The sequence below is a fragment of the Carettochelys insculpta genome, chromosome 7 (genome assembly GCF_033958435.1).
Source record: "Carettochelys insculpta isolate YL-2023 chromosome 7, ASM3395843v1, whole genome shotgun sequence".
Lineage (NCBI taxonomy): Eukaryota > Metazoa > Chordata > Testudines > Carettochelyidae > Carettochelys > Carettochelys insculpta.
The window spans coordinates 72,859,049-72,878,701 of NC_134143.1; the positions used below are offsets into that span (position 1 = coordinate 72,859,049).

General features: G+C 61.4%; 1 protein-coding gene across 7 annotated transcripts in view; it reads left to right on the forward strand.

The window, feature by feature from the left end:
- Positions 1 to 19,653, forward strand: part of SEMA4G (semaphorin 4G) — a 94,619-nt gene that overhangs the window by 67,742 nt on the left and 7,224 nt on the right. For all 7 annotated transcript variants that reach the window (XM_074999264.1, XM_074999265.1, XM_074999267.1 and 4 more), the window contains exons 4-15: positions 10 to 72; positions 164 to 262; positions 3,678 to 3,771; positions 4,103 to 4,216; positions 4,491 to 4,654; positions 5,733 to 5,902; positions 7,971 to 8,115; positions 12,569 to 12,791; positions 13,005 to 13,120; positions 14,458 to 14,612; positions 15,651 to 15,712; positions 16,177 to 17,380. In XM_074999264.1, the coding sequence (XP_074855365.1) occupies positions 10 to 72; positions 164 to 262; positions 3,678 to 3,771; positions 4,103 to 4,216; positions 4,491 to 4,654; positions 5,733 to 5,902; positions 7,971 to 8,115; positions 12,569 to 12,791; positions 13,005 to 13,120; positions 14,458 to 14,612; positions 15,651 to 15,712; positions 16,177 to 17,012 (2,241 nt within the window). In that variant the 3' untranslated portion in view covers positions 17,013 to 17,380. The remainder of the gene's footprint in view (positions 1 to 9; positions 73 to 163; positions 263 to 3,677; positions 3,772 to 4,102; positions 4,217 to 4,490; positions 4,655 to 5,732; positions 5,903 to 7,970; positions 8,116 to 12,568; positions 12,792 to 13,004; positions 13,121 to 14,457; positions 14,613 to 15,650; positions 15,713 to 16,176; positions 17,381 to 19,653) is intronic.

Consider the following 19,653-nt stretch of genomic DNA (forward strand, 5'->3'; position numbering starts at 1 on the left):
CCTGTGCAGCTGCGGTGGGAGGCGTCTCCCGAGAAGCAGACGGACTGTCTCCAGAAGGGCAAGAACAACAAGGTACTGGCGGCAGCGGTGGTGGAGGCCAGGCAGGTGGCCTGCGGGCATGGGACTGAGCCGCCCACGTGATGCTCTCTCTTCCTCTCCCCAGACCGAGTGCTTCAATCACGTCCGACTCTTGCAGCGGCTGAACGGCACCCACCTGTACGCCTGCGGCACCTACGCCTTCCACCCGCTCTGCGCGGCCATCGTGAGTGCCCCCGAGGCAGGAGGGGTGCGCCAGGCGGGGGAGGCACACTTGGAGCGGGGGCTGCCCACCCCAACTTTGTTCCCCAGGGGTCTGTGGCTCTTCGCTGCTCTTCCCTCCCAGCCGCTCGTGTCCCGGTGGAGCGGCCAGCAGAAGTCAGCCCTTGTGGGCAGCTGTAATATTCAGGAGCTTTCCCGGGCACTGCCGAGAGAACCAAGCCTGGGCAAATAGCTTAAAACCAGACCACTCACAGCCCAGGCTGGAGTCCTCTTCTCAATAACGCCAACCAAGCCAGCCCCAAAAGGACCTCTGCTGCCAGTCTGGGCAGCCAGGGCTTACACAGGCAAATCCCTCAGGATCTCTCGCATCATAGAATCATGGAACAATAGAGCTGGAAGAGACCTAAAAAAGCCATCGAGTCCAGCCCCCTGCCCTAGGCAGGACCAAACCCATCAGATCAGCCCCACCAGGGCTTTGTCGAGGTGAGACTTAAGCACCTCCAGGGATGGAGACTCCACGACTTCCCTGGGTAGAACATTCCAGTGCTTCTCCACCCTCCTAGGGAAAAAGTTTTTCCTAATGTTCAACCTGGACCTTTCCAACTGCAACTTGAGACCATTGTTCCGTGTTCCGCCATCCGTGACCACTGTGAACAGCCTCTCTCCAGCCTCTTTGCAACCTCCCTTCAGTAAGTTGAAGGCTGTTGTTAAGTCCCCCCCGCAAGTCTTCTCTTCTGCAGACTAAACAGTCCCAATTCCCTCAACCTTTCTTCATAGGTCATATGCTCCAGCCCCCTAATTATTTTGGTCGCCTTCCGCTGGACCCTCTCCAGTGTATCCACATCCTTCCTATAATTGAGGGCCCAGAACTGGACACAGGACTCCAGATGCGGCCTCACCAAAGCCGAATAAAGAGGAATAATCACTTCTCTGGATCTGCTGGCAATGCTCCTCTTGATGCAACCTAGTATGCCATTAGCTTTCTTGGCTACCATGGCACACTGTTGACTCATGTCCAGCTTCTCGTCCACTACAACTCCCAGGTCCTTTTCTGCAAAACTACTACTGAGCCAATTGGACCCCAGCTTGTAACAATGCTTGGGATTCTTCCGGCCCAAGTGCAGGACTCTGCACTTGTCCTTATTGAACCTGGTGCTCATCCCTGACACCCAGATTCGTACCCCGCTTTCCACAGGTGAGAAGTTACAAAAAGGAATCTCACCAAATCCACACAGGTCTTTCCAGCCCCCAAAGGGCCCAGCTACATTCCCGGCTCAATATTTACTTAGCTCTTACCCCAAACCTCACACTGGCCAGTCTGCTAGAATCTAAAATCCAAAGATTTATTAACAGACAGGCTGGGGTGAGAGAGAGAAATTGGGACAGTGGTTAAATTACACCCACCGATTGATTCTCGTGGTGCGGGCTGCAGCAGATGGTAAAGGCTGCTGGTTTAAAAGCCTCTGAGGATACATCCTTTGTGCGAAGAAGCCCATTCAGGCTCAGTTCCTCGCAGAGATGGACTTGCCATCTGCTCCCAAGCTGGAGGCTGAGGACGAGATGGGGGCTGCCCGGGTTCCTTTTATCGACTCTTGCCCACGTGGAGGAGAGCTTCCAGCTTCTGGTCCCGTCCCCAGGAGAGAATCACCTGGTCCCTTGTTGGGGCATTCTGCCTTTGGCCGCATGGGCAGAGAGCACCTCCCCACGACATGGCTGGGATGGGGGTTAGGATCCACTTGGCTTTCCCTGGCTGGACATTCGTCGCAGGAGTTTGCCCTGGCTCCCTTTGTGTGCTTCCAGAGCTAACTCCTTGAACTACAAGCACAGAACAAACCAGCCGCCCTGGAGCACTTTAAAGACTAACGACATCATTTATTAGGTGACGAGGTTTCGTGGGACAGACCCACTTCTTCAGCTAACACGGCGACTCTCTGTCACCACAGATATGGAGCCAGTGTCTGTAACTTCACATGCAAACAAGAGAGACAATCAGCAACGTCAACAGATTCCGATATCAGGGAGGTCGCTGTGTTAGTCTGTAGCTTCGAGAACAGCAAGAAGTCCTGTGGCACCTTATAGACTAACAGATATTCTAGAGCATAAGCTTTCATGGGCAAAGACCCGCTTCATCAGATGCCTGAGTGCGGGGGGAGTGTTCAGAGGAGTATTTAAAGAGTGGGGTCCCAGTAACAGGGAGGGCCAGAGCTGACAAGGTCTATTCAGTCAGGGTGGAAAAGGCTCATTATCAGTAGTATGTATGAAGAGGGGAAAAAAACAGGTCGGGGGCAGCGGGGGATATGGCCCATTGTCAGTCCAATATGGAGATCTTAACACCCAGGGCAGAGGAGCTTTTGATTAGCTCCTGACTGAATAGACCTTGTCAGCTCTGGCCCTCCTTTTTACTGGGACCCCACTCTTTAAACACCCCTCTGAAACCACACTCAGGCATCTGACGAAGTGGGTCTTTGCCCACGAAAGCTCATGCTCCAGAATATCTGTTAGTCAATAAGGTGCCCCAGGACTTCTTGTTGTTCTTGAAACACATTCAGAATCACTTTCATTAGGCACCTCACGTGGCTCGCTTCACACAAGGCTTGGTGCAAACTTAATTCAGTGCTCATGTTTCTTTTAAAAATCCAGTCACGTCCCAGCAGCCCATGGCCCAGGGCCCCGCTCGCAGCCTTGGTCTGGGACGGTTGCAGGCCTGTCCCTTTGGCTGGCTGAGTTTTGCTTCTCGGGGGGCCTGCTGGGATTGGTCCCTAGCCCTTTTCTAGACACCTGAAGATGAGCGGAAACATTTTCAGGACACGTAAAGGGGGGAAACGAAATCCAGCCACATCAGAGTCTTTGTGTCTTCCCCTCGCAACATCCACGATGTGGATCTCCCCGCCCAGCCCCGCCACGCAACACTCACATGGGTCACGAGTAACGCGGCACCTTCCGAGCCAAGGGCGGCTCAACCCGGCCCCTGTTTTTCCGCCTCTGGGCTTTGGTGAAAATGCCTCCACTCTGGGTCGTCAGCCTGTGGGGTTCAGCGGAAGGCCCACAGATGTCATGGCCGCCAACCCAGATGGGCTGTAATGTAGGTCCAAACAGGCAGGCCTGTTAGAAGACCCTGTTTTCAGTTACCTCTGCCTGTGCGTGGGTGGGAGCCGCATGGTAGCTGGGCTGCCAGCTGGCTGGGAGAGCCGAGCTGTGGGAGCCGCCAGGTTGCACCGCTTTCCCCAGCCTGTCGGTAACGCCAGCAGGCCCGGGCTTGCTGACTTCAGGCAGTGCAGCCTGGCACGTACGGAGGCTGGCGGAGGGAGGTGGGGACAGTGACTCCAGCATATGGCATAGTGGGAGCTGGTGGGCAGTGAGCTCTGCCTCCCCACGCTGCCTGCTCCTGGTGCTCCTCACGCCTCTCCCCCTCTGCACAGGACACTGCCAGGTTCGTGCTGCCGTCCCAGTTGGAGGAGGGCAAGGAGAAGTGCCCCTACGACCCCGCCCGGGGCTACACGGGCCTCATCGTAGGTAAGGGGCCCGCAGGCCGCCCTCCTGGCCTTCCCCGGGAGGTCCCAGCCTGCTCGGACTCAAGGCTGTCACGGAGCAGCCAGCCCTGCCCTAGCTCTGTGCCCCACTGAGGCTGGAGCCAGCCTGCCCCGCTTCACAGCTCCCTCCGCCGCGGAGCCATGCAGCCACCCGCAGGCCGCCGGCGAGGCTCCAACCGGGCCCAGCTGCACTCAGGGCTGGGCAGCAGCACCCGCAGGCCCCTGGCACGGCTCCAAGTGATGCAGGCGGGCCCGGGCTGGGACATGAGGGGAGCCTGGCTGAGCGACTGACCCGCCTTTCCTCCCCGGCCCAGACGGCGGCCTGTACACCGCCACGCGCTACGAGTTCCGCAGTCTGCCGGACATCAGGCGCAACCTGCACCAGCGGCCCCTGAAGACGGAGGAGTCCCCCGTGCATTGGCTCAACGGTAGGACGCAGCTGGCCTGAGCCCCAAGCCGGGGGCGGAGTGGGAAAGCGGAGGGGGCCCGGGGGGAGCTAACCAGCCAGGCAGCGCGCGCAGGCGCTCCAGGCGAGGCGAGAGGGCTGTGGGGGGACCCCGCATTGACCAAAGCAAGTAGGTCAAAGCTCCTGCGGTGGGTGGAGGGACTGGCAGTATACGCCCGGCCCAGAGCCGGGCCCCCACTGCTCCTCCCCGCCAGTGGCGGGGCACATTAACGCCGCTGCTGCCGTGCCGTTGGCAGACGCGGAGTTCGTGGCCTCGGTGCTGGTCCGGGAGAGCAGGCGCAGCCCCGTGGGGGACGATGACAAGATTTACTACTTCTTCATGGAGCGGGCGGGCGAGGAGAGCGCCTCCTTCGGCAAGAGCCGGGCGGCCAGGGTGGCCCGAGTGGCCCGGGTGTGCAAGGTAAGGAGGCCCTGGCAGATCTGGGGCGAAGGGTGTGGGGCCCCGCCTTGTCACTGGGGCGGGGGGCGGGGAAAGGACGGCGGAGCCCACGGGGCTTTTGGCTTGTCCTGGGAGCTAGCGCTGTCACAGCTGGGGAAACTGAGGCACCGAGCGAGGCCATGTTTTGCCCAGGGCTACCGGCCAGGTGAGAGGCGGAGCTGGGACTGGCGCTCAGCTCCGTGGGCTGCGCTGGAGGAATTGGTTTCAGGGCCAGGGGGACCCTCCCCTGAGATTTCCGCTGGCGCGTTATTGGCCAGTAACGAACCTCCCAGCGTGGGGCTGCTCCTTGCCAGTTCCCTGAGTCGGGTCCTCCCCGGTTCTGGACCGGGAGGGAGGGAGTCCTGGCTCTGAACCAGTTTCAGCTGTTGCTGGCTTGCTCACCGCGTGGCTGCCAGGGCCTGCTCCCAAGCTGGATTGGCGTTCAGCTCGGGGGCTGGGGGTCCCCCTGGGAGCAACCTGCGGGGCTGGTGTCATCTGCTCCTGCACCTCCCAACCCAGCTCTCCACCCTACCTGGCCCCTCGGCGTCTCCCGCCAGCCTGGAATCCTGCCTGGCCCACGTGCCACACCCCAGGGGGCCGGGCTGCTGGCACCAGAGCAGACGTCGGAGCCGGAGCCGCACAGGAGGGGAGGAGGCAAAGGGAACAGCTGGACAAGGGAGTCAGGGCATCCATCATCCCTCCTTCGCCACCAGCCTGTGTCAGGGCAGCTGGGAGTCCCTCTGCAGCCTTGCTCATGAGCCGCATTCAGCTCGCGGCTGCCCCAGGGCTAAGGAAGGCGGCGGCCAGGCAGCAGTGCAGAGCCTGGGAGCCTGAGGCACGGGCCAAGCCCCTGTGGTGCTAGGAGCTGTACAAAGGCCGGACTAGCCCTGCCGGCTGCAGCAGGTCCCTCCGGGGGATCTCCCTTCCCTGCCTGGCTGGGGGCCTGAGCAGGCGGGTGCGGGTGGGGGCCTGGCTCGGGAGCACCCCTGCCCCACGGGGCTCAGGTGGTGGCAGTCCTGGGGCGGCCCTCTCCCAGCGCTTTCCTTCCCCGCCCTCCCAGAGCGACCTGGGCGGGAAGAAGATCCTGCAGCGGAAATGGACGTCCTTCCTGAAGGCCCGGCTGGTCTGCTACATTCCCTCCTACGAGGCGCTCAAGGCCGTGCACAGCCTGGACGGGGGCGGCTGGCCCAGCACCACCTTCTATGCCGCGTTCACCTTGGCGGCCCAGTGGTGAGCGGGACTCCGGGGTGGCCGGCTTCCCCCGGGGCCCCCCACGCGGGCAAAGGGTCCATCGCGGGGGGCGGGGGCTGGTGGGGGCTAGCAGGACCCCGGTGGCGACTCCGAGAGCCGACCGAGCAGCTGACCCCACGCGGGCGCCGGCCCCTGGCAGGGAGGGGAGGATCTGCCACACAGAGCTGGATCTTCTCTAGGCCCCCGGCTCCTTTGCATGCCAGCCAGGTCCTCTGCCACCGTGGGTTCCCCCAGAAACAGTGCCCCGACCCTTGGCAGCCAGGCCTGTGTTTCAGCCGCTGTCCCTCCATCACCGCCCCGGGTCCCCCGCTGGGGAGCCGCCTGCTTTCAGCTCCCTGGTCTGTGCCGAGCCAGGGCCTCTCGGCGCACTGGTCAGATCCTCCTCCTAACCCCCACCTCAGAGCTGAGACCAGCGTTCCCCGAACACTGAACGCTCGGGCGGCTGCCCGGGGCGAGTCCGGTGCCGCTCGGCTAGCAGAGCACCCGCAGCCGGCAGCCTGTGTGTCTGTTGGTGGTGTACTTCCGCACATGCCTCGGTGCAGGTAACAAAATTTATTCCACACAAGGATGATAAAAATTAGAGGGACCCTGGCTGAGGGCCTGGTCCAGCTGCCTTGGCCCTGCCATGGAGCTCCTGTCTGGGGGCTTTCTGGGCTACACTCCACCCCAGCAGGCCACGGTGGCGTTCCAAACCCAGCCCCTCCTTCCACCAGCCAGAACAGCCCCAGCCAGCCCACGAGACTACTCATGTGCTGTCCCCTGCCTCAGTTTCCTCCCCACACTGCAACGTTCTGCGGTCCGCTACTGCCCTGCCTGTCCCTCACGCTGTGCGGGTGTAATAGGACGGGGTTTCTGGGCACAGCTGGAGAAGTCAATCCAGGGAACCTTTGCTTAAAATCTGGGCCCCTTACAGCCCCAGGCTGGAACTTCCTTCTCACGAAGGCAAACCCAACCAGCCTCCGCAGCCCCTCTGCCAGCCCCTTGGCCAGCCAGAAGCCACACGAACAAGCCCACAGACTTCCCAGCTGCTCTGCCAGCCCAGAGCAACAACCCCAACTTCAGGTGAGAGGCTCTTACGCCTGTTTCACCCAACACCACACAGATTTTTTTAGACCCCAAAGGGCCCAGCCCCACACCCCGGTCAATACACACCCTTGGATCTTACCCAAACAATACGCTCACCAGTTCTTTAGAGCTAGTATCTAAAGACTTATTATCAGAGAGGTCGCTGTGTTAGTCTGTAGCTTCGAGAACAACAAGTCCTGTGGCACCTTATAGACTAACGGATATTTTGGAGCATCAGCTTTCGTGGGCAAAGACCCGCTTCCTCAGATGCATGAGCTGGCCCTTGTGCAACAGGTCGGTGGCAGAGGCAGGTAGAGCGCCCCAGAGCCCTGACTCAAATGGCTGCGTCTCTCATCCCCCGCCCGGACGTTGGGCCGGCTCCCCAGGCCCAGCCTTGGCTCTCTCAGCACCTCCCGCTGGATCTGTGCTGGGGAGTCCCCAGGCCCCAGGTCTCCCCCCGACCTGCAGCCCATGGAAGGCCCAGGCCAAGGCTGTGGGTCAGGACAGAGGGGTGCGCTGCCAGGGGGCCAGGCCCCCGTCTGCTCCCCGGGCTGGGGTTGGACAGTGGCACTGTGTTGTTTTGGGTGGCCTGCCACACCTCTGCCTGTGCTGGCTGCCTCTCTGGCATTTTGCAGCTAACGAGTTCTCCATTTGCCTTTCCCTGGACAGGCCCAAGTCTGGACCCCAGGAGACAGGGGTCCCCCCCGCCAGCTCTGCCACTGCTTTGCCATGTGACCTTGGGCACGTCCCTTCCTCCTCAGGGCCTCAGGTTCCCATCTGTAAAGTGGGCATCGTGCAACTGACTCCCTTTGCCCCCTGGTCTGGAATGGCCGGCCTGAGGGCAGCTGCTGTTGTTATTTCTGAGGCAGCAGCTCCTTGTCCCGCGGGACCTCCTCTGCCAGTCAAACCTGGGTGTCCACAGCTGCTGCTGTAGGACCCAGCTGGGCAGCGAGGTGCGCGAGCCTGTCGCTGTCTCTCCTAGGAGGAGCATGGAGGCGTCCGCTGTCTGCCAGTACAACATCTCCGAGCTGCACCGGGCTTTCGACGGCCCCTACATGCACTACCAGGACACCAGCCACAAATGGACCCGCTACGACGGGGAGGTGCCGGAGCCGCGGCCGGGCTCCGTAAGTGACCAGGCGAGGCCAGCTGCAAATGTGCCCTCGGGCTTCATCCCCGGGAGGGACTGGCCGGGGGCAGCCGAGCAGGGTCTGGGAGCCAGGAGGCAGGACCCACTGGTTCCAGCATGGAAGGCTCGTCCCTGGTGGGGGTGGGCGGGTGGAGGTTAGGGCTCACGTCTCAGCTGCCAGCTCTCCCCGCTCTGATATGTGGGGAGGGGTGTGCCTGCGGAACAGGAGCTCCCAGTGCGACGCTGGGACAAGGGGCTCCCGCCACCAGCCAGGGCTGTCTAAAAGGGGCTCCCGCCTGGGAGCAGAGAGGTGGTTTCCCTCTGCCGTGGGCACCGGTGCAGCCACTGCTGGTGTGCGGCGTGCAGAGGGGGCGTTGCTCAGGGGGACAGGGCTCCGAGGAAAGCCTCGAGATGGCTGAAGGGGGCAGAAAACCAGAGAGAGATGCCAGGAGCACCGTCTGCCTAGCTGAAGGCAGAGCAGGTTAAGGGGTGACGAGCCCACGCTCTGAGTACCCCCGTGGGCACAGGTATGTAACGAGGGGCTCCTCCGTCTCGCAGAGGAAGGTCTGACACACTCCGGCAGCTCCTGCTAGAGATAAGGGGCAAATTTTCAAGAGCGAGTGGCAGTCCCATGGCAGCGATCTACCAGGGACATGGTGGGGTAACGAGGTGTAATATTTAGGGGGGTTTCTGGGTGCTGCGGAGAGAACCAGCCTTGGGCAAATTCCTTAAAACCAAACCATGTACCGCCCAGACGAGGGTCTCCTTCTCACTAAGGCCTCAAACGTACCTCTGTGGCCCGTCTGGCCAGCAAATCCCACAGATTCGCCGGCTGCTCCTACACCCGAAACCAGCACCCATCCGTACTCAGAGGAGAGCTTATATGAACCTATTTCCTCAAATCCGCACAGGTTCTTCCAGCTCCCAAAGGGCCCAACCACATTCCCAGGTCAGTCTGTACTTAGCTCTTATCCAGAATGGCACGCTGGGCCGATCCTTTCGAGCCTGGAATCCAAAGGTTTATTAGCAAAGGAAGAAAGAATAGAACCATAGAACACTAGGACTGGAAAGGACCTCGAGAGGCCATCGAGTCCAGCCCCCTGCCCCAATGGCAGGACCAAGTTACTGTCTAGACCATCCCTGATAGACATTTATCTAACCTGTTCTTAAATATCTCCAGTGATGGAGATTCCACAACCTCCCTTGGCAATTTATTCCTTTGTTTGACCACCCTGACAGTGAGGAACTTTTTCTTTATGTCCAACCTAAACCTCCCTTGCTGCAGTTTAAGGCTATTGCCTCTTGTTCTATCCTCAGAGGCCAAGAACAACAAGTTTTCTCCCTCCTCTTTATGACGCCCTTTTAGATACCTGAAAACCACTATCATGTCCCCCCTCAATCGTCTCCTTTCCAAAATAAACAAGCCCAATTCTTTCAGCCTTTCTTCATAGGTCAAGTTCTCTAGACCTTTGATTATTCTTGTTGCTCTTTTCTGGACCCTCTTCAGTTTCTCCACATCTTTCTTGAACTGCGGTGCCCAGAACTGGACACAATACTCCAGCTGAGGCCTAACCAGCTCAGAGTAGGTGAAAGAATGACTTCTCGTGTCTTGTTCACAACACACCTGTTAATGCCTCCCAGAATCAAGTTTGCTTTTTTTGCAACAGCGTCACTTAGAGACAAATTGTTAAAGCGGTTAAATTAGCCATGTCAATCAAACTATTGATGCTGGTTGCAGCCGATGGTAGAAGCTGCTATCTTGAAAGTCTCTGAAAATCCATCCTCTGCAGGATGGAGCCCCAGTCCAGGCAGGCTTCATTCATGAGGACTGAAAGACAAAGATGGCCACTGCCAGGGTCATCTTTGTTCTCTTGCCATATGGAGAGAAGGTTTCTCCTCCTGAGCGCGTACTCAATGGGTGACCACCTGATCAGGTGGCCTGGTGGGGCAATTCCGCCGCTGACCGCTTCCCAGAGGACATGTTCCGAAATCTTGAGATGTGTATTGAAGCCTGAGTCTTTGTTGCAGTCCATCTCCCTGGCTGGCAGGAGACCGCACCTCCCACTGTGAATCCTTAGCGCCAAAACATTTCCAGTACAGGTATAGCGCCAATCCCCATAAGGTCCCATACAAACATGGCACAGGTAGACAAGTAGCGTAAACAGATTCAGTGAGCTTTCGTTGGATGGATCCCTTGGCCCACCTGGCACATGGTTTGGGGCAAGCTCAGTACAGTGGCTACAGCAATGGCTTTTGTATTTATTGTAAAAATTGGGCAACATCACACAAGGACACTTCTGAGAGTATCTATTCCGAGCGAGTTGCACAGAGGCAGGCTATTTGCGGCCCCAGGCTGGGGATCCTCTTCTCCCAGGCTCTCCAAACCAGTCATACAGCACCGGCAGGTCCCTTGGACACTCCGGTTTTCCTGTATCAATCACCACCTGCACTGCTCCTTGGGCAGCCAAGAGGTTCTGAAAACACTCGCCCCAAATATAAAGGCGTTTCCGATCCCAAAGGACCAGCCAGATTCCCAGGTCAATTTTTGGTCACATCTTACCTGAAAACCACACCCTGGACAGTCCTTTAGCAGCCAGGTTTACTCTGAGAGAGAGGAAGGATGAGAGTTACAATTCTTAAAGGAATCAGATCATACACCAACTGCACAGGCTTCCGGCGGTGATGGAATAAACTTCCAGCTGAAGCCAAGGCTCTGGAGTACGTCTGCAGCTGGGACGGGTCATTCCGTCCTTTGTTCAGAGCTTCAGTTTGTCATAGAGACCTCTGGAGGTGAGCAGCCAGAGCAAAGACAGAACAGAGAGATTTCCAGGGCCCTTTGGCTAGCCTCAGCCATGGGGACGGAGTCCCCTTCTTCGCACTGTGTGAACGCACAGCTGCGAGACGGAGCTTGGAGTCTCTGTCCGTGCATGTCCCAGCCCCTTAATCAGGGGCTGCAGCCCAGGGACTGGGATTGGACAGCCAGGAGCTGTAGGGATCACCTGTGTTTTTGTAGGTGGAAGAAGTGTGCCAGCAGGAGCAATATCTGCTGGAGGATTTGAGGAATGTGTCCTTCAGAGATGATTTGCATGAAAATGCAAAGGTGTGCACGTGTAATGCCTCATAAACAAACCCTGATGGGAGCAGGTGAGGCAATGAGAGTTTGTCTATTGTAAACAACATGTTGTTGTACAGTCACAATTTATGCTATCATCCAGTGTAAGAATTGGGGAGTCTCACCAATGCTTGAAGTTGTTGTCAGGGTACAGGGCTGTCATCACCGCTGTGTAAGATATGGGTTATACAGAGCTCCCTCCATCTAAGCATTGTGAGATGAAAGTGGGGAGGGACTCCTGTGCAATCCATATCTTACACCGTGGTGATGACTGCCCGGTACCCCCACAAAACTTCAAGCATGGGTAAGACTCCCCAATTCTTGCACTTGGTGATAGCATAAATTGTGACTGTACAACAACGTGGTGTTCCCAATAGACAAAGACTCATTGCTTCACCTGCTCCCATCAGGCTTTGTTTAAAAGGCGTAACGTGTACACCTTTGCGTTTCCATGCAGATGATCTCTGAAGGACACATTCCTCAAACCCTCCAGCAGATAGAGCTGCTGCTGGCACATTCCTTACATAGGTAGAAGTCATTGTTCCCAGGCAAATCTGAGCAGTCGCAGGATCAGCTGTGGATTGGCATCTGCCAAGACCCATTGTCAGCCAAGTAGCTCTTGATGGGCCAATCTGCTGGCCCAGCCTTTCCCAGCCACGCTGGCTGGCTGTTCTGGGGGTGCTATGCAGGAGCTGACGTTTGCAGTGCACGCACAGAGCCGGTAGTCGAGCCTCCTGCACACGCATGACACACACGCATAGGACAACCGCAGCCAGCAAACCAGCCGCTTCCCACGGTGCCCCTCCCTTGAGCCCCTCGGGAGCAGCTTCGGCGCCCACAGGGCAACGTGTAGGATCACGTCACAGCCGACAACGTCGCAGGTGGACTCCCCGTCGCTGGTGGTTTTGAAACCAGGCCTGGGCTGTGCAGGGGCTCAGACCAGATAGTCTCAGTGGCTTCTTCTGGCCGGGGCTCTACTCAGCGGCCAAGCGAACCACTAGCTCGTTTAGTCTGCGGGCCTCCAGTAGAAGACAGGCTGGTAAATTCCACCACACACAATCATGCCACAGCCATTTAGTCGTCAAGCCTGAAACGAGGAGCAGTGCCTGAGGCGACAGCCTGGCACAGTGTAAGCATTACGCCAGCAGATGAGCCTGCATTTCCCCTGCAGCCTCCCTGCCTGGCTTAGCCTGTCACACGGCGTTGCTGGGTGCTGTTCACCACCTACCACGTCCCGCCCCAGAGGTGGCCACATCGCATAGCAGGCAGGTTGCGTGTGGGCTGCGTATGCGGCCTGCGGCCCCCCCCCCGTCTCTAGCAACCTCTCCTCCTCACACAGTGCATCACCAACCACTCCCGCGAGGCCGGCTACCGCTCCTCCCAGGACCTGCCCAACAGCGTGCTGGAGTTCGTTAAGCTGCACCCGCTGATGATGGAGGAGGTGAAGCCAGCGCAGGGGCAGCCGCTGCTGGTGAAGAAGAACGTGCTGTACACGGCCCTGGTGGTGGACAGGGTGACGGCCCTGGACGGCCGGCAGTACGACGTGCTCTTCCTGGGGACAGGTGTGTCGGCAGGGGGATCAGGCCGAGCGGGACGGGGGGCCCCAGGGCAGCTGGGTGCCTGGGCAGAAGCAGGCCACAGGAGGAAGGACCCGGGGGAGAGTGGAGGGGAACAGCAAGCCCCACGCACCCATTGGGGCAGCAGCCGGGACTGGCCAGGTCTGCAGGTGGGCTCCTGCCCAGCACGGCATTGACCTGCTCCTTGCCTTGGCCCAGGGGACGGCTGGCTGCACAAGGCTGTGGTGATCGGCTCTGCCGTGCACATCGTGGAGGAGCTGCAGGTCTTCGGAGCCCCACAGCCTGTGGAAAGCCTGGTGATCTCCAAAGCCCAGGTGAGAGCTGCCCTGGGCTCCCCCCAGCGATGCGGGGCCACATCAGAGCCGGGCCCCGAAGCGGGTGTCATGGACATGCCCCCGGGACCCTCTCCCTTGGAGGGGAAAGTGAAATGGGCACGTTTAGCCCTCTGGCTGCTGCACAGATGAGGACGGGGCCGAGACCTCCAGCTGGAGCAGGGGACTGGGCGTCAGGACGCCTGGGTGCTAGTCCGCAGCCTGCCACTGGCCCAGCCACCTGGTGCCTGGGCCCAGCCGCTGCCCCTCTGCGGTTACCCAGGTGGGGGCCGGGGAAATGAATGTCTTTGCCTCGTGAACTGGGCTGCTGGGCCCTGGCACTGCAGGTGACGGTGGATGGGGGCCCACAGCCTGTTCTGGGGCCATGTCTCCCACCGGGCCAGGCTTTAAACTCCTTCCCAGGCAGCTGGCAGAGCAGACAGGCGCAGACCTGTGCTGTGGGGCAGGGCCTCTCGCCACGCCTGGCACCCACCCTTTCTGAGCAGTGGGGGCACTGGCTGACCAGGTGGGGTGGGGGTGCTGCCTCCCCTGCCCCAGGGGGTCTCAGCCCCCCATTCCTGCTGCTCAGCCATGGCAGAGCCAGCCGCCCCACCCCGCTGCGGCCCAGTGGGGTATGGCCTGGAGCTGTTCCCCCGGGGACCATAGTTACTGGGGACTCTGCCTGGGTGAAGGGCTTCCCCCTCTTCGCAGCACCCCCCATCAGTCGGGGTGCAGCCTGGGAACCAGGCAGCCAGGAGCTGTGTGAACCTCCTGGGGGCTACCTGCTTCTGGCCCCCCAGCGCTTCCCCGGCACCCTGGGAGTGAGTCGACTGGGGGGTGAGGGCTGTCCCACGGTGGGGCTCAGGCGGCGATCTGCCCAAGGATGCCCAAGACAGTGACCCAGCTGGAAGAAGAACCCAGGAGTCCGGGCGCCCAGCCTCTAGCAGGGCAGCATGTGCAGCTGGGCGGGGCGGCCACGTGGGACATGTGCCAGGAGAGGCTCTAGCTGTGTGCTCTCTGCTGGGTCTCCCTTTGGCCCGGCGGTTGCTGGCCAGGGTGGTTGTGGTGCTGGCTTTGTGCTGAAACCTCCCTCTCGTGCCCCGGCCACGCTGCCCAGTGGGGATGCTGCCTGACGCTTTCCCAGGCCCTGCCGCGCTCCCCCACGGCTGCTGAGCTGCTTCGTCTCTCCGCCGCCTGTTCTCGCACCCGCTGCAGCAGCTTCCCAGCTGGGGCTGATGCTCAGGCCGTGGGCTGGGTGCCTGTCGTGCCAGGCCCTGTGGGCAGGGTGCAGGGAGGCTGCAGCTGGCTGCTAACACCAGCCTCTCCGCTCTGTCTCGCAGAGGAGCGTGTACGTTGGGGCAGCCAGCGGGGTCCTGCAGCTCCCCCTGGCCAGCTGCACCCGCTACGGCTCCTGCTATGACTGCATCCTGGCCCAGGACCCCTACTGCGCCTGGGATGGTGAGGGCTGCAGGGAGGTGGCCAGCTCTGCAGACAGGTAAGGGACTGCTGCGCCCTGGGCTGAGCGTCCGCTGCCCGCTGTGCAACCCATGGGGGTCCCGCCTGGCCCTGGAGCAACCTGCCTGCCTTGGCAGGGCATGGCCATGGGACTGGAGGGCCTGCCAGTGCCAGACCAGGCTGGAGAGATCCAGAATCCCCTCGGCTGGACTCGGCCAGCCTGGGAGCTGGAGCAGTGCCGTCAGCAGGCTGGGGAGTGGGGCACCTCAGCCACTGCCATGCTGCCCGGTGGGACGGCCCACCCCATGCAGGAGGGGAGTCCCAGGGTGAGCGCTCACCTGGTGCCTCCTGTGAGGGGTGCCTGTGGGCAGGGCCATGTGGATAGGTGCCAGTCAGTGAGCCCATGTGCACGGGTGTCTCTGGGCGGGGCTCTGTGTGCGGGGATGTCGGTTGACAGGGCTGCATGGCTGGGTGTTGGCGGGTGGGGCCGCAGGTGGGGTGTCGGCGGGCGGAGCCCCGGTGGAGTGTTGGTGGGAGGGGTGTCGGTAGGCAGGGCCACGGGTGGGGTGTTGGTGGGAGGGGTGTCGGTAGGCAGGGCCACAGGTGGGGTGTTGGTGGGAGGGGTGTTGGCAGGCGGGGCCGCAGGTGGGGTGTTGGCGGGCGGAGCCCCGGTGGGGTGTTGGTGGGAGGGGTGTTGGCAGGCGGGGCCGCGGGTGGGGTGTTGGTGGGAGGGGTGTTGGCAGGCGGGGCCGCAGGTGGGGTGTTGGCGGGCGGAGCCCCGGTGGGGTGTTGGTGGGAGGGGTGTTGGCGGGCGGAGCCCCGGTGGGGTGTTGGTGGGAGGGGTGTTGGCAGGCGGGGCCGCAGGTGGGGTGTTGGCGGGCTGTGGGTGCGGCGTTGGCAGGCAGGGCCGTGGGTGAGGTGTTGGTGGGCGGGGCCCTGGTGGGGTGTTGGCGGGCAGGGCTGCAGGTGCCTCTCTGGCAATGGGAGTTTGTGCACGTGCGTAGGCCTGTGCGTGTCCATGCTCCCAAGGCCTTGGGCCCCGACCCTGCACTGACGCAGCCCGTCTTGCTCTGCACAGGGCCCAGCTGACCCAGGACGTGGGGCACGGAAAGGAGGGCTGCTGGAACGGCTCTGCCCAGGGTGAGGCTCCACTCCGCGCCTCTGCACTCCTGCTGGGACCACCCCACTCCCAGGAGCCTTGGGACCCGGCACTGGCACTGCTGGGGGAAGGGAACTGTGCCAGCTGGCCCCTCCCACCTTCAGCCCTGTTCCCTGGGAATCCAGTGTCACCTGCCCTGCCCAGTCTTTGTGCTGGGCAGCTCCACTCCCAAGGCCTTATGGGAGCTCTCATGGCTTAGCCGTTTCCTTGTCTTGTCATGGCTGTCCGTAGCGATTGCGACCCTTTCCCAAGGCACTCTGGGAGCCGTGGCGGGCACTGGCTGTAGAGCTCTAGCCATGGGCTGCTGGCCATGGAGCATTGGCAGTGGGGTGCTGGCCCTGGGGCACTGGCAGTGGGGTGCTGGCTCTGGGAGCCCCGGCGTGCGCTGGCTGTGGGGCGCTGGCTGTGGGACACTGGCTGAGCTCCACCGCTTGTCTCTCCCCAGCGGTCCCCATGCAGAGGAGCCGGACGGTGCTGCGGGGTGACGACGTGCTGCTGCCCTGCGAGCAGCGCTCCAACCTGGCGCGGGCGGCCTGGCTGTTGAACGGCTCGGAGGGGCTGCCAGCCGGCCGGGGCCACTTCCGGGTGGGGGTGGACGGGCTGTTGGTGACGGACACGCTGCTGGAGCACAGCGGCCGGTACAGCTGCTACGGGGAGGAGAACGGCTTGCGCTCCCCTCTGGCCGACTACGCCCTCAGGGTGCTGCCGGTCCCGCCCCCAGAGCCGGCGCCCACGGACCCACCGCCCCCACGCACTGCGCGCCACGCCTCCCCCGATGGGAAGTTGGTCTACATCCTGGTCATTGCGGTGCTGGGTGGGCTGTGCCTGGTGCTGAGCGCCGTTTTGCTGCACGTGGCCTGCCTACAGCGCCGCAGGGGCAAGTACGTGCTGGGCGCCCCCACCGTGGAGCTGCAGACGGTCTCGGCTGGCTGCCTGGGTGCCGCCCGGGAGGAAGAGGAGGAGAAGCATTGTCGGGAGGACGGCTGCTTGCAGATCATCCCCGGTGAAGCCCCCCCGGCCGTGTCCCCAGCCAGGGAGACGCCCCTGGGCCCGCCGCCACCACCGCCGCCGCCGCTCCCGGCCGAGTTCACCAACGGCATCGCCTCCCTGCCCAACATGCTGCGTAAGATGAACGGCAACAGCTACGTCCTGCTGCGACAGCAGGAGGAGCCCAGCCCCTCGCCCCTCTCCAACACCTCCTTCGCCGAGGAGCTCAGCAAGATCCTGGAGAAGCGGAAACACACGCAGCTGGTGGACAGGCTGGACGAGAGCTCGGTGTAGGCGCCGGCCGGACTCTCGCCCCCGTCCCTGTCCCCGCCCGAGCCACCAGTGTTACAGACTCACATGACGATGCTACCTCCAGAGCCGAGCCCCCGCTGGGCCCGGCCGGGCGTGCAGGCTGCAGGACGGGGCACTCGATTGCAGCAGGAGCTCTACTGACGTATGAATGGGGACGAGCCAGACGCACGGCCGGCTTGGGCCTGGGGGGCGTCCAGCCAGAGGAGACACGTGTCTGGGTGTGGGGCTCGGACCACGGTATGGGAGCGCTCTGGCCGGGCGGGGGGAGAGCTCTCGCCCCAGCCCTGGGGACACAGGAGCGGCTGCCGGGTGCGGAGAGGAGGGAGCCGGTCCCCACGTGGCGACAAGAGGTAGGTGACAAAGGCGGCAGTTAATAACCCCACCTGAGATCTGGGGAGGGCCTCCCTCTGCCCCCCGCTGGGCCAGGGTTCCCCGTACGCCGAGCGCTTGGGCGGTGGCCCAGCAGAGATTCAGGTGCTGCCCAGGTGGCAGAATGCCCCCAGCGGGCAGCGAGTGGTGCACATCCACACACGCCTCCGTGCACATAACAAAATCTATTCCACATGCAGATGGAAGAAATTAGCGTGACCCCTTCCGGGACCTAAGAATGCCCCTGATTCCACGTAGAGGGTTTGGCGCTCGGCTGGGGCACGCCACAGGGCACCTGGCTGCTGGGCTTTTGTGCAGCACCAGGTCGGGGCTAGATGCTTTGGCCAACATTTGCCAGGGGTTTTGGCACCTTCTTGGCTGCCTTGGGCAGAGCAGCATAGAGCAGCCCCAGCTGAGATCGGGGCCCCATCTCGCTGGGGCTGAACGGTGACAGTCAGGTGGGCCCTGGCCACGTTAGTGCTGGGACAGAGCAGCTTGGATGGACCAATGGGGCATGGGGAAGCACAGTCCCTGTTCTGCAGACAGGAGCTGAGCAACTCACAGGCCATGCAAGGAGTCTGTGGAGGAGCCTGGTTGAACCCTGAGCTCCCTGATCCCAACCTAGGGCTTGAACCACTAGGCCAGCCTGCCTGGCAACGGCCCTGCCCTGCTCTGCCCTTTTGTTTGCTGCAGGACCTGGGAGCTTCAGTACATGGAGCAGGGGTGAGTGTGCACAGTGACTGGGAAGGGGTGTGTGCAAGGATGGGAGGTGTGTGTGTGCACAGAGGATGGGAAGGGGTGTGCACAAAGCTGGAAGGTAAGAGTCTGCACAGAGGACAGGGTGTGCACAAGTACAAAAGCGGTGGGAGTGTGCGCAGAGGACGGGGTTTGCACAAGGACAGGAGAGATGTGATGTGCACAGAGGATGAGTGTGCACAGAGGATGGGTGTGTTTGCACAAGGAGAGGAGAGGTGGAGTGTGCACAGAGAATGGGTGTGCACCAGGACAGGAGAGGTGTGAGTGTACACAGGGGATGGGTGTGTGTGCACAAGGAGAGGAGAGGTGGGAGTGTGCACAGAGGATGGGTGCGTGTGCACAAGGAGAGGAGAGGTGGGAGTGTGCACAGGGGGTGGGTGTGTGCACAAGGAGAGGAGAGGTGGGAGTGTGCACAGGGGATGGGTGTGTGTGCACAAGGAGAGGAGAGGTGGGAGTGTGCACAGGGGACGGGTGTGTGTGCACAAGGAGAGGTGGGAGTGTGCACAGGGGATGGGTGTGTGTGGACAAGAAGAGGAGAGGTGGGAGTGTGCACGGGACAGGTGTGTGTGCACAAGGAGAGGAGAGGTGGGAGTGTGCACAGAGGATGGGTGTGTGTGCACAAGGAGAGGAGAGGTGGGAGTGTGCACAGGGGACGGGTGTGTGTGCACCAGGACAGGAGAGGTGTGAGTGTGCACAGAGGATGAGTGTGTGCACACAAGGAGAGGAGAGGTGGGAGTGTGCACGGGATGGGTGTGTGTGCACAAGGAGAGGAGAGGTGGGAGTGTGCACAGGGGATGGGTGTGTGTGCACAAGGAGAGGAGAGGTGAGAGTGTGCACAGGGGATGGGTGTGTGTGCACAAGGAGAGGAGAGGTGGGGGTGTGCACAGGGGATGGGTGTGTGTGCACAAGGAGAGGAGAGGTGGGGGTGTGCACAGAGGATGGGTGTGTGTGCACAAGGAGAGGAGAGGTGGGACTGTGCACAGGGGATGGGTGTGTGTGCACAAGGAGAGGAGAGGTGGGAGTGTGCACAGGGGATGGGTGTGTGCGCACAGAGAGAGGAGAGGTGGGGGTGTGCACAGAGGATGGGTGTGTGTGCACAAGGAGAGGAGAGGTGGGACTGTGCACAGGGGATGGGTGTGTGTGCACAAGGAGAGGAGAGGTGGGAGTGTGCACAGGGGATGGGTGTGTGTGCACAAGGAGAGGAGAGGTGAGAGTGTGCACAGGGGATGGGTGTGTGTGCACAAGGAGAGGAGAGGTGGGGGTGTGCACAGAGGATGGGTGTGTGTGCACAAGGAGAGGAGAGGTGGGAGTGTGCACAGGGGATGGGTGTGTGTGCACAAGGAGAGGAGAGGTGGGAGTGTGCACAGGGGATGGGTGTGTGTGCACAAGAAGAGGAGAGGTGGGAGTGTGCACGGGACAGGTGTGTGTGCACAAGGAGAGGAGAGGTGGGACTGTGCACAGGGGATGGGTGTGTGTGCACAAGGAGAGGAGAGGTGGG